The following is a 14,396-nucleotide window of genomic DNA, read 5'->3' on the forward strand; positions in this document are numbered from 1 at the left end:
TAGATAATAGATGATAGATAATAGATATAATATACATTGTGTGCAGAATTATTGGGCAAGTTGTATCTTAGAGGATTATTTTTTATTATTGATCAACAACTATGTTCTCAATCAACCCAAAAGACTAATAAATATCAAAGCTTAATATTTTTGGAAGTTGGAGTGGGCTTTTTTTAGATTTGGCTATCTTAGGGGGATATCTGTTTGTGCAGGTAACTATTACTGTGCAGAATTATTAGGCAACTTAATAAAAACCAAATATATTCCCATCTCACTTGTTTTTTTTCACCAGGTAAACCAATATCACTGCACAAAATTTAGATATTAAATATTTCTGACATGCAAAAACAAAACCCCAAAAAATTAGTGACCAATATAGCCCCCTTTCTTTATGATGACACTCAGCAGCCTCCATCCATAGATTCTGTCAGTTGCTTGATCTGTTCACGGCCAACATTGCGTGCAGCAGCCACCACAGCCTCCAGACACTGTTCCGAGAGGTGGACTGTTCTCCCTCCCTGTAGATATCACATTTTATGAGGGACCACAGGTTCTCTATAGGGTTCAGATCAGGTGAACAAGGGGCCATGTCATTATGTTTTCTTCGTTGAGACCTTTACTGGCCAGCCACGCTGTGGAGTAGTTGGAGGCATGTGATGGAGCATTGTCCTGCATGAAAATCATGTTTTTCTTGAACGATACCGACTTCTTCCTGTACCATTGCTTGAAGAAGTTGTCTTCCAGAAACTGGCAGTAGGTCTGGGAGTTGAGCTTCACTCCATCCTGAACCCGAAAAGGTCCCACAAGTTAATCTTTGATGATCCCAGCCCATACCAGTACCCCAACTCCACCTTGCTGGCTTCTGAGTCGGAGTGGAGCTCTCTGCCCTTTACTGATCCAGCCTCTGGCCCATCAATCTGGCCCATCAAGAGTCACTCTCATTTCATCAGTCCATAAAACCTTTGAAAAGTCAGTCTTAAGATATTTCTTGGCCCAGTTTTGACGTTTTATGTTATGTTTCTTGTTCAGAGGTGGTCGTTTTTCAGCCTTCCTTACCTTGGCTATGTCCCTGAGTATCGCACACCTTGTGCTTTTTGATACTCCAGTAACATTGCAGCTCTGAAATATGGCAAAACTGGTGGCAAATGGCATCTTGTCAGCTTCACGCTTGATTTTCCTCTATTCATGGGCAGTTATTTTGCGCCTTTTTTGCCCAACACGCTTCTTGCGACCCTGTTGGCTATTGGCCATGAAACGCTTGATTATTCAGTGATCACGCTTCAAAAGTTTGGCAATTTCAAGATTGCTGCATCCCTCTGCAAGACATCTCACAATTTTGGACTTTTCAGAGCCCGTCAAATCTCTCTTCTGACCCATTTTGCCAAAGGAAAGGAAGTTGCCTAATAATTCTGCACAGTAATAGTTACCCGCACAAACAGATATCCTCCTAAGATAGCCAAATCTAAAAAAATCCTACTCCAACTTCCAAAAATATTAAGCTTTGATATTTATGAATCTTTTGGGTTGATTGAGAACATAGTTGTTGATCAATAATAAAAATAATCCTCTAAAATACAACTTGACTAATAATTCTGCACACAGTGTAGATAATGGACAGATAATAGATCAATTGATACATAGATGATAGATAATAGATTATAGATAGATAGATACCATATAGTTAGAAACATATAGATAGATGATAGATAGATAATAGATAGACAATAGATATATAGATAATAGATCGATAATAGATAAGATACAGATAGATAATAGATAATTTACCATTACTGAGTTCTTTTTGGGGAAGTACATTGAAGGGCTTCATACTTGTTGAAATTTCTTGATCAATAAGATCTCTTAAAGAAAATGACAAAACATGATCTGATACAATAATACAGTGAGAATGTAATGAGGAGGACAATGAATGTTCTCTGTCAGACGTTATTTATCCTGTGTATGACTGTGCAGCACACAGTGGTTGAGAATTGAACTGCTGTCTGTCTAGTAAATGGGTGTAACCTCTTAACCGACATTCATCGTACATGTTCGGCACAAGTTGGTAGCGGGTGTGTGGCGCAGGCTCAGGGGGTGAGCTCGCCCCATATTCTGCAGGTGATGGGGGCGTTATCTGTTAAATCCCGATATTAAACTCTAACAGCGGCAATAACATTGTGTCGGCAACAGGGCACATCATACCCTGACGTAATCACCGGTCACCGATGGGTTGCTGTACTGGGTACTGCTGAAGACCCCCAAGCTTGTCATTACAGGGCTCCATTGAAACCTAGCCAGTGGCCGGACTTCAATGGAGATCATGCTCTTTCCTATATGCAGCAATGCAATGGCATCACTGTTTATAGCACGAGCGATCAGGTGATCACCGGTTCTAGTCCCTAAGGGGACTAACAAATAGGGTGAAAAGTAAAGAGAATGTTCAGATCACTCCGGTTTTAACCCAATTAAAGATAGGTAAAAATACACATATGTGGTATCACCGCATTCAGAAAAGTCCAATCTATCAAAATAGAAAAACAATTAACCCATTCATTAAATACTGTAAACGGAAAAAAATCAGGAGCGTCAAAATTAAGTTGTCTTGCTCAGTGCAATATCACATAAAATTCTGTAACAAGTAATCAAAATGTCAAATCTATCCCCAAAAATATAAATAAAATGTTGTTTAAATGAGCCATCACACAGTTCCATAGCCCAAAAAATGATTGGGGACACAATCCACAAAAATATATATTTTTTCAAAATTATGATTTCTTTTTCATCACTAAGATATTTTAAAAAAATGGAGATTTTTGGCAATGGCCGTACCCGTACTGCTGAGCAGAATCACAATGCAAGGTCGTTTTTGCCATAATTGTACGTCATAAAAATAATTCCCAAAAAACATGTAAGAATTGTGGGTTTTTTTTCCACAGTTTCACTGCAGTTGGACTGTTTTTCTCATTTTCCAGTACACTATATGGGACAATGAATGGTGTCACTGAAAAGTACAACTCGTTCTTCAAAAGAGCGAGTCCTCGTGTGAGTATGCATATCTTTTATGCGGCAATAAATGGCTCATTTTTTATATCTAAATTGGCCTCATTATATTAATTTGCTTACTGAGCCTTTTACGTCTTCGCTCACTGTTAGAGGGGAAGATAAGCTAGCATAGTAAATTCAGGAAATGATGAGCGTTAATTCGAGTCTGATAAGTAATGATGAACAGTTACTTTGCGAAGAACTTTTTCTCTATTTTACTAAAGACATCCCGGAATCCTCCGGAGGAATGGTCCCGATAGGCGTCACACGGCAGCGTTTTCGGTCTCTGACACACCCATTTTTCTTCATTGTGTTCATCATAATATTCACAAACATCTTGCCCGGGAAGATCGAGGTTACATTCCACCACTTCTTCTGTTCCATTTTTCACAAAAAAGCCATGGAAGAAAAGCTGGAGAAAAACAGTCAGCGATCAGAAGACCATGACACATGGGGTTAACTGTATTATTCGTGGTGAATAACCAACAAAAGCAAAACGAATATGTTTATATTGGTGAATTAGGTGAGATGTGAATTACCTGAGTAGCAGACAATAAATGGCGACAGTATGAATGAGAACTCGGTTTCTATGGAATGTGGGGTAGTGACATCACATAGAGGTTTATGCATGAAAATGTCATCAATACCAAGGAATATATCAGTAACTTTATGTCTGTCTTAGCCGATTCCTAAGAAGCTAAATACAAAATAATATCAAAATAGCTGTAAAATTCATTTAGTCCTTCTTTCCTCCCTCATCCCTTATATTTTGTTTTTCTTTTTTCCTTCCTTTTAACTCCAATCATTCACTCTTTCCTTAATCTCTCCCTTCCTAACTACAATTATTCCTTCCTTCTACTCTCCTTTTATCCCTTTTATCACTTTCGTCCTTTTATCATTCCTTTCTTCTTTCCCCATACACTATTTCCATCATTTTATTTATAATTCCTTTCTTCCTTACTTTTTATTTCTCCATACATTCCCCTCCCTATCTTTTTAGATTCTTCCTTCCTTTCGTCCTTTCATTTTAATGCTTCCTTACTGATTTTCTTATTCATTCTCATTTGCACTTCCACAACTCTCTTCTAATCGCTTTAACTATTCCTAAACTGTCCCCTCTCCAATCCGTCCTGAATGCAGCAGTCAGTATTATATTCCTCTCCAACCTCTACACCGATGTCTCTACCTTTTGCCAGCCATTGCACTGGTTGCCCATCCACTACAGCATCCAGTATAATTCACTCTCTCTCACCCACAAAGCTCTTCACAGTTCTTCACCGCCCTACATCTCATCCCTCATCTCTGTTTATCTGTTTATCACCCTACCCATGCCCTCCATTCCGTTAATGACCTAAGACTAACATCCTCAATAATCTGAACCTCCTACTCCTGTCTCCAAGACTGCTCGCTAGCTGAGCCACTTCTCTTGAAGGTACTACCCAAGATAATTCAATTATTTCCCAATACCCACAGTTTTAAGGGTGATCTAAAAATGTACATTTTTTAACTGGCCTATTGCCTCACCTTATGTTACTATTCCAGTTTTTCCTTAAAAATGTTGACCCTTGTAGCATCTGTTCACACACCCTCCATACACTTATAGCGGACCGTACAATTCCAGAAGTTTTTACCGTTTACCTTTTGTGTTTTCCCTATTTCCTCATAGATTGTAGCTTGTGGTCAGGAACCTCACTTCTCTTAGTATCTGCTATTATGTGTTACTCTATTATTTCTTTATTCTCTGTACAAGTCCCCTCTGTAATATAAAGTGCTGTGGAATATGTTGGCGCTAAAGAAATAAAAGTACTTAATATTATAAAAACATTATTTTATTAAACTTCACTCTTTCTCCTTTTACTCCCTGCCTTCCTTCGTCCTTCCTTTTTTTATCCCTCATTACCTTTCTTCCTTCCTTACCACCTTTCCTGTTTCCTTAAATTATTTCCTCTCTCCCTTTCTTTTTTCACTTTCTCTCCTCCTTTCATCCCTCCTTACTGTCCTTCCTTTCTTAAAACTTTCCTTCTTCTATCATTCCCTGAATGAAACCGCGTAGGGTTAAATAGTGATAAAGGGCTATGATCGGTCAGGTTAGTAGTTTGAAGAAATCTCCAATACTCCAAAATAAAAGTACAAACTTGCTTGATTTTACATAAAACTTGGTTCTAGAAATAAAAAGCCAAATGTTATAAATAATAGGGTCAATAATAATAGCAAAAAAACAAAATGATGTCATCAATCTAAACTTTAGCTTCTCCCAAATAGAGATGAGCAAGTATGTTTGGAAACGATTGCCAAATACAAATTTGCCATATTCCTGCCATATTTGTACTCTATTTGTACTGAATTTATGGTTGACGATCGTTTCCGAACATATTCGCTCATTTCTTCTCCCATTGACTCCAATGGCGTTCGGCTGTGTTCGGCGAATATTGCAAATACAATATTCACCAGCGATCGTAATCTGAACCGAATATAGAAAAGTTAGATCAACTCTTGTTAGGATTGACAGAATGCACCAAAAAAAATATAAAGATAAGGTGCGTTCACAACCCGTGGTCCACCGTACAGAGATGGTAACTGCTGCTCAGTAGGGTTGAGCGACTTTTATTTTTATAGGATCGGGTCGGGTTTCACGAAACCCGACTTTCTCAAAAGTCGGGTCGAGCGAAATCGGCCGATCCTATAAAAAAGTCGGGGTCGGGGTCGGCCGAAACACGAAACCCAATGCAGTGCAATGGGATACTATGGTTCCCAGGGTCTGAAGGAAAGGAAACTCTCCTTCAGGCCCTGGGATCCATATTAATGTGTAAAATAAAGAATTAAAATAAAAAAATATTGATATACTCACCCGTCCGGAGGCCCCTGGACATCACCGCTGGTAACCGGCAGCCTTCTTTGCTTAAAATGAGCGCGTTCAGGGCCTTCCATGACGTCACGGCTTCTGATTGGTCGCGTGCCGCTCATGTGACCGCCACGCGACCAATCACATTCCTAATTCTAGGAATTTAGGACCTGAGAATTACGTCATGGCTTGTGATTGGTCGCGTGGCGGTCACATGGGCGGCCGCGACCAATCACAAGCCGTGACGTCATCTAAGGCCCTGAACGCGCTCATTCTTAGGAAGGAAGGCTGCCGGAAAGAAGCCGAGGGTGAGTATATTCCTATTAGGTATATACTCACCCTCGGACGCGCCCTGCTTCTTTTTGGCAGCCTTCCTTCTTAAGAATGAGCGCATGAAGGGCCTTAGATGACGTCACAGCTTGTGATTGGTCGTGGCCGCCCATGTGACCGCTCATGCGACCAATCACAAGCCGTGATGTAATTCTCAGGTCCTAAATTCCTAGAATGAGGAATTTAGGACCTGAGAATACGTCACGGCTTGTGATTGGTCGCGTGGCGGTCACATGAGCAGCACGCGACCAATCAGAAGCCGTGACGTCATGGAAGGCCGTAAACGTGCTCATTTTAAGCAAAGAAGGCTGCCGGTTACCAGCGGCGATGTCCAGGGGCCTCCGGAGAGGTGAGTATATCAATATCTTTTATTTTAATTCTTTATTTTACACTTAAATGTGGATTCCGATACCGATTTCCGATATCGCAAACATATCAGAACTCGGTATCGGAATTCCGATACCAGATTCAGAAGATCGCCGACCTCATGGCCGACCCCACACAGGGGTCGGGTCGGGTTTCATGAAACCCGACTTTGCCAAAAGTCAGCGACTTCTGAAAATGGCCGACCCATTTCGCTCAACCCTACTGCTCAGTAATGATGGATGCTATACGGTGGTACAATACCAAGCACACGCAGGTTGACCGTCTCCCAGTGTGAACTACGGCAAACTCTGTTGCCTCACAGAGCCACTGCAAATTAATAAAAGGGCTCTGTACCCTGTTAGCTGTCTCAGGGAACAGCAGATTAGGTGCAAGTTTAGTTACTATACTCAACCACTAGAACAGTGATTTTCAACCTTTTTTGAGCTGCGACACACTTTTTATACTTAAAAAATCTCGGGGCACACCACCAACCAAAATGGCACAAAATGACACTAAAACAGTACATATTCTACATATAGTTAATAATATAGATTCTAAATGTATTTATACTCACTCAGTGTGAAACCTGGGCCTGTTTCGATAAACACAAAAGGGATATCCTGGCAGGAATGGTGGAAATCCGCACCGTGTGCACATAGCCTAATTCTAACCCTAATTCCAACCCTAAACCTAATTGCAACCGTAATTCTAACCCTAATTCTAACCCTAATTCTAACCCTAGCCCTAAGTGCAACCCTAGCCCTAAGTGCAACCCTAGCCCTAAGTGCAACCCTAGCCCTAAGTGCAACCTTAAGTGCAACCCTAGCCATAAGTGCAACCCTAACCCTAAGTGCAACCCTAAGTGCAACCCTAACCCTAAGTGCAACCCTAAGTGCAACCCTAACCCTACCCCTAACCCTACCCCTAACCCTACCCCTACCCCTAACCCTACCCCTAACCCTACCCCTAACCCTAACCCTACCCCTAACCCTACCCCTAACCCTACCCCTAACCCTAACCCTAACCCTACCCCTAACCCTAATGGAAAAACAAAAATAATTATATTTTCTGTATTCTATTATTGTCCCTACCTATGGGGGATGATAAGGGGGGGTTTATTTACTATTTTTTTTATTTTGATCGCTGTGATAGAACTTATTACAGCGACCAAAATGTACAGGAAATAATCTGCCGGCCGGCAGATTCGGCGGGCGCACTGCGCATGCGCCCGCCATTTTCCAAGATGGCGGCGCCCATGGAGAAGACGGCCAGACACCGGGAGGGACATCGGAGCTAGGTAAGTATGGGGGGGTGGGATCGGAACATGGGGGGGGGATCGGAGGACTGGGGGAGCGGACAGGAGGACCGGGGGAGCGGACAGGAGGGAGGAGGGGATCGGACAGGAGATCGAGGCAGAAAGGACGACTGGGGAGGCGATCGGTGGCGATGGGGGGGGGCAGATCGGGGTCTCCAGCCATGGCAGATGCTATTGCAGCATCGGCCATGGCTGTATTGTAATATTTCACCATTTTCATAGGTGAAATATTACAAATCGCTCTGATTGGCTGTTTCACTTTCAACAGCCAATCAGAGCGATCGTAGCCACGGGGGGGTGAAGCCACCCCCCCCCCTGGGCTGAAGTACCACTCCCCCTGTCCCTGCAGATCGGGTGAAATTGGAGTTAACCCTTTCACCCGATCTGCAGGGACGCGATCATTCCATGACGCCACATAGGCGTCATGGGTCGGGCACCATAGTTTGGGGATCTTTCCCCGCGGCACACCCGACCATGTGTCGCGGCACACTGGTTGAAAATCACTGCCCTAGAACATGGGGGTAAGAGTCTGTCTAGACCCACTATGCACACAGCATTGCACTGGCAATGCCTAAACTGACACTAATTACATAGATTAAGCGCATCAAGTGCATGCAGTGTGGCACTGACGAACGCCACTACAAGATGCTAACTATCGGGTCTTGTGCAAAGTGAGCACACGGCTTCGCGCTGGCGATGCCTCTACTAGGCACTGTCTCTAACTTCAATCTCCCAGACACATTCACAACACGAGGGTAGGGGATCACTAAGAGCTAGCGCCAGAGACAAACACACTTGCACACACACCACAATTTTAGAATATATTAGTGCATGGCCATGCGACCGTGAGATCCTTTTATAGCTGCAGTCTTCCAGGACCTTGCTAATGGACCAATCTGAGCTGCTTGAGGACCTGGCCATGTGACGTCCGACCACCATTGAGTGGTCATCTCATGGGCATGCTCAGAAGGCAAAAAACAGGACTTAGTACCAGGAGCATCTACTCGCCGCTGACTAATGCTGGTTGCTATAGCTGGACCTGAGAAGTCAGCAGCAGCCAGACACACAGCATTAGCCTGAGCAAGGGACTGACATCTCTGCTGAACATGATCTTTTGTGGCTGAGAAAGAATGGGAGACCGCGGAAAACATGGCTTTAGATTCCCCCTGTGCAGCGGTGGGATCTCGACGCCTAACAACTCTACTCCCGAATCACCTAAAACATTACATCTTACAGGAATTTGGTTATGTCAGTAATAAAAACTCATTTTTCTAAATAAAGTAAAGACTTCACAGTAATTTATTTAATTTCACCCAGCTTAGTCATTGTAAGGACAGAAAAAAATATTTAATTAAAAATGTTGCTAAAATGTGAATCAAAATTCAAGTTTAGGTAAAATTTACCTTTACATTTTCTAATTTTGAGTATTTTGGCAATAGAAAATCTTATTGGCCACCAATGGAATGATTTAATTAGTTCTCTGTATTACTTTACCTTGTCTGGTCGTGTCTCTCTTTTTTCATGTAAAATTGAAATGGCTTCACTGGAATACATGAGCTTTATGGAAACCATGGTCTCACCAGGCCACTGAAGAATGAAGGAAGCTGTGTAGGAGCCATTCTTGTTGTCTGTCACAGACCCACTCACTCCAGCTTTCAGACTTGGGGAATGAAGCTTTGCATGAAAAAAATCCCCACCATAGCTTTTTTCACGACCTTTATGGTCCTTGGCTATGATAAATACCTCCAATTTTTCTCCCTCAACATAGGTAGAGCGGGGATTGAGTAAAGAAAATGTTGAAGTTTTTGAGTGGGTAGAAAATTCCAAACTGGGAGTGTTAGGTGGCAGTGGCCATTCTGTCAGCTTCAAAAGCGTGTGAAGTTCTTCATCCAGTTGGGTTTTCTTTGGGAATTTTCTAGGTATTGAAAACTGCATGTGAACTTTTGTAGAGTCTGGTCTCCAAAAAAATCTGCAGGTAAACTTGGAAAAAAATAACATGGGGAAAAAAAAGAAAGACACATAACTGGAGATATAGCTTTAATAAACCCAAATTCAAAGCATCTATTTAGTTAGTAGAAGTCATGTTGTAGCCACAGTTAATACATTTCAGAGATAAGCTGTACAGCTAGGATGAAAATTCTATCGCTCTCTGACCATTTTGGTCTAGTAGATAGGTTTTTGCTGACCCTCATTTGACTTTCTTACTCATAGCTACAAATTAGCAAATTGATTAGAGAAGAATACACTCCTTGGTCCCTAATCTGTTCTGGAGCTACTATTATGTCACAAAAAGACAAATGCCATGATGGTGCATGGGTTTTATTGAGCAAGCAACGAAAAGAGTTTAAAATGGAAGAGAAGATTGAAACCAGAAGAAAGAAGAAAGCCAGCATAGAACTGAGAGGGAAGCTGTGGCATCGACACAGGTCAAGGTCAAGGTCAAGGTGATCATAATATTACTTAATTATTAACCCCTATTTTCTTAGACTTTGGCTTCTGGAGAGACCTTTATAGCACAATAAATGGATTTTACTAGCAGTTCAATTTACATTAAATACATTTGAGCAAATCTGGAGAACCAAATTTTGTCAGACTCGTTCATCTTTCCTCATAACCCTCTCACTTGATACCTGCATCAGTTACGAAAAGAGCTGGGTATTAGCATCTGCCAAAGACTCTGATTTGAATTTTTTGTATGCAACAGGCTGCCACGAGAGGTGGTGAGCTCTTCTTCAATGGAAGTCTTCAAACAGAGGCTGGATAGACATTTGTCTGAGATGGTTTAGTGAATCCTGCATTGAGCAGGAAGCTGGACCCATTGACCAAAAAGGACCCTTTCAACTCCAACATTAAATGATTCCATGATTCTATGACCACACTGTTAAGGCTAGGTTCACATCACGTTAGTGCCATCCGTTTAACGGATCCGTTACTAAGCGGAACTAACGCAATGTAATGGATCCGTTAATGCACCCATTGCCATCCATTATCATAACTCATCCTAGCGCATTTCAAAATCGTCATGCATTAGCGATGGTCCGTTACTTTGTGATGCACCTTCGAACATGGTCTACCGCACTTTCGAGTACATTAGGCCTCACACACAGTGAACGGATGCGTTCACTGTGCATAGACCTCCATTACTAAAGCATGCGATAGCGCATGCGTAAAAGCAATTGTAGAAAAAAAAGACATTTTGGGCATCAGCGTTAGCACATCTGTTTAACGGATCCATTAAACGGATAGCACTAATACAATGTGAAACTAGCCTAAGTCTTAGATATGATAGATCAAACTTCTTTAGCCCCAGCAATTATAGGTGAATGCACAGGTTGATAGTAGAAATTAAAAGAACAATTGCAGGGCTTACAAATGTTTGATGGTTATGGCAGGATCATATTTGTGCATAGCTGTCCTTACACTACTGATCAACATCCACCTTAAAGTATTAGTATTTCAAGGTTCTTAAACTATCTATGGCCAATGACATATTTAGTCCGTGTTATAGGTGTGATCATAGCACATCTTCTGGACAAGCGCAGCACAGATGCTCATTTACTTTGTGTTTCATTATGCAACTATTCCTCCCAATGATGGTTCATAGTGTAAAGAAAGTTAATTTGACAAATGCTACATCTGTATTTCATCAGGGTCCATGAAGAATTTAAAGAGGATTTTGAAAAGTGAAAAGTTATGGTTTGCTTTTAGAATATGCCAATACTTTATGACGGGTGGCACTTCAACTTTGGTACTCATTACTAGTTCTGAGAATGAGGTTACCCTGTAGCTGTCAAACTTTTCTATGTCCTTTCAAAACCTATCATGACTCTCAGCTAAGGATGAAGTTATGGATACAGACATGACTGAGTAAAATCAAGCACTTAAAAAATGCAGAAAACAATGAACTGCAGTAAATTGGCCAAAAGATGATGCTCGTGACATGGGAGGGGTAAAAGAAGTCTGGAATTTCCATCTAAAATTCATGTGATTTGGTGTATTTGAATCTTGGCTGATTCTATTATCTCTATTTAAGACAGATACATTTATCCTGAACCTACATGACATTAATGAAAGTTAGCCCACAGATGATTGCCCACGATATACAACTGCACTGGCTTAAGATTGAATTTCCAATATGTTAATTTCACCAACACCACGCAGGTGTCACAAATCTGTTGTCGGGTATCCGAGACCAGGGGCTACTTCCCTGTCCCTATCACTAGGGGCACCCTTCCTTGGTTCACCTTTGATGGTGAAGATACCAGAGCCACGTATCTTGCCTTAGCTCCTGAATCCACCCTCAGTCTATACCCTTCCCACACCCAGGGAAGAGGGGAGTAGTAGTGTACTGTAATACACCAACCAGACTAACAAGGTAATGCGAACAGGGATAAAGGAAAATAATCATACAAATTTACTCACACAAACAACAGAGGTATACACTGGGGAGAGGAGGATTGGGGTCAAACAAAAGTAGGAGAAGGAGGAAAATAAGCACACACCGAAAACCTAGCAACAGTCTTGGATAAATTCATCAAACGCCTTCTCAAACAACAACCTCCTGCCACTATCTATTAACCAAGCAGCATAAGCTACCTCTCGCAATGAGTGCTAACCAGGGCTAATGTTATAAAGGAGATGGGAGTAAGTAACTGTGAACAGCTGGTAGCCTTAATGCAGGAAAACTTCCAAGAGCTCTCAACTGAGGAGATGAATTCCTGCATTGCCAAAAGAAACCTGCACCGTTTAATAAGAAGGTGAATTGCTTCTAATTAGTGCAGGAGTAGGAGAAATTAGATGCTGCAGTCTTCTGGCTTCTGAAATTAAAATACACAATATATGACCAATCTAGAATACTTTTCACTGTACAGGAATTTATGCTGTAATTTATGTCCACCATCAGTACACTGCCTCTTACCATTGTGATCAAAGAGAAGATGCAGAGTCCAGCAAGGAAGAACAGCTGCGTCTTCTTCATGGTCCCTGCGAGTCCTGACAGTGTTTATTATGGAGGATGCTGCAATCTGTATGTAGAAAATGAACAGTAAGAAATATTCAGTTATCAGCAAACAGAAAAACAATTCTGAAAATGACAAAGGTGTAACATAATAAAGATATCAGCTCAAATTTAACAGGAAATCAATGGACTATAGCATCTCCAGAAAATAATATAATACCCTGATTGTCACATGTTCCTGTTATTTGTAGGACCACCATTCGCTGCACTTACCACTGACAATCTTCTGGGGTCTGTCACTAATAGCTTTGCACATCTAGAGGTGACATTTTTGCTCCTTATTCTTTGCATGCTCACCCTCGCTCAGTGATATTGGATAGATAAGTCTGTGAAAAACAATTTTCAAGTCTTGTCCCAGATTCTCAGCGAGGTTTCGATCTTGACTGTGATTGCGCCATTCACACACATAGATATGCTTTGATATAAACCATGCATTTTAGCTCTGGCAGTATGTTTAGAGTTATTGTCTTGTTGGAAGGTGACCCTGCTCCACAGTCTCAAGTCTGGTTTTCTTCCAGGATTGCCCTGTATTTATCTCCATCCATCTTCCCATCATCTCTGACTATCTTCCCTATCTGTGCTGAAGAAAAGCCTCACCACATCATGATGATGCCACCTCCATGAGTGATGGTAGGAAAGGCATTTTCACAGTGATGTGGAGTGTTAGTTTTTCACAACACATAACCTTTAGCATTTAGCCCAAAAAGTTCTACTTTAACCTCATCTGAAAATAGAGAACTAATTATGTGACTTTTGGAGGCAATTGGTCACTCAGATTTTTATTCAGGGGTATAAGATGTTATGTTTATATATCACATAAAATACGAATAAAACACAATTAAATTTGTGGATGTAATGTAAAACAAATGTGGAAAAGTTCACAAGGTATGAATACATTTTAAGCCAATGCATATATTCAGTGAGTAGCATTTACACACTGTTTTGCATTAGCTATATATAGACATTCAGCTAAACCGGTGTGTCAGAGGTTATAGGTCAATGACTTGAGCATTCGCTATGTAGAACCTGACAAATCTTGGAGAAGGCAATTTGAAGAGATTTAATCTCGCTTCTCATTGCTCCCAGGTGTGTTAAAGTGTTCAGAAATTATATGGCTGTGCACAAATATATCCATTGTATCAGGCTCAGCTTGATAACAACTTATGCAAAAAATACATGTTGCCACCAGCTATTTTTCCCTTTTACATTCAGATCCTGATCACCACATTACATGAAACATTGTAATTGGGCCCTTCGAGTGCAACAACTGCTGACACGGGATTTTTTCCTTCATCACATCCATTAGCATTTTGTAGTACTCAACACTGGACATGAATGGATTCAGTCTAAAATATGCCAAAAGTCCACCACTCACTGTGTCCTGGATGCAGTGAGTAACAGCTCAGCCGTCCAATCTAAGGCAGGGGTGTGCTGAGCTGCCAGTACTGAGAGTGACAGCTCAGACGTTCAGTCTTAGGCACCGATGT

At 41.4% G+C, this 14,396-nt stretch overlaps 1 protein-coding gene across 2 annotated transcripts in view; it reads right to left on the reverse strand.

The window, feature by feature from the left end:
* The window catches only part of LOC143774209 (NXPE family member 3-like), a 110,034-nt gene that overhangs the window by 11,860 nt on the left and 83,778 nt on the right, over positions 1–14,396 (reverse strand). For both annotated transcript variants that reach the window (XM_077261589.1, XM_077261590.1), the window contains 4 exons: positions 12,811–12,916; positions 9,387–9,872; positions 3,231–3,451; positions 1,786–1,859 (listed from right to left, as the gene is read on the reverse strand). In XM_077261589.1, the coding sequence (XP_077117704.1) occupies positions 1,786–1,859; positions 3,231–3,451; positions 9,387–9,872; positions 12,811–12,870 (841 nt within the window). In that variant the 5' untranslated portion in view covers positions 12,871–12,916. The remainder of the gene's footprint in view (positions 1–1,785; positions 1,860–3,230; positions 3,452–9,386; positions 9,873–12,810; positions 12,917–14,396) is intronic.

The sequence above is a fragment of the Ranitomeya variabilis genome, chromosome 5, assembly GCF_051348905.1.
Source record: "Ranitomeya variabilis isolate aRanVar5 chromosome 5, aRanVar5.hap1, whole genome shotgun sequence".
Lineage (NCBI taxonomy): Eukaryota > Metazoa > Chordata > Amphibia > Anura > Dendrobatidae > Ranitomeya > Ranitomeya variabilis.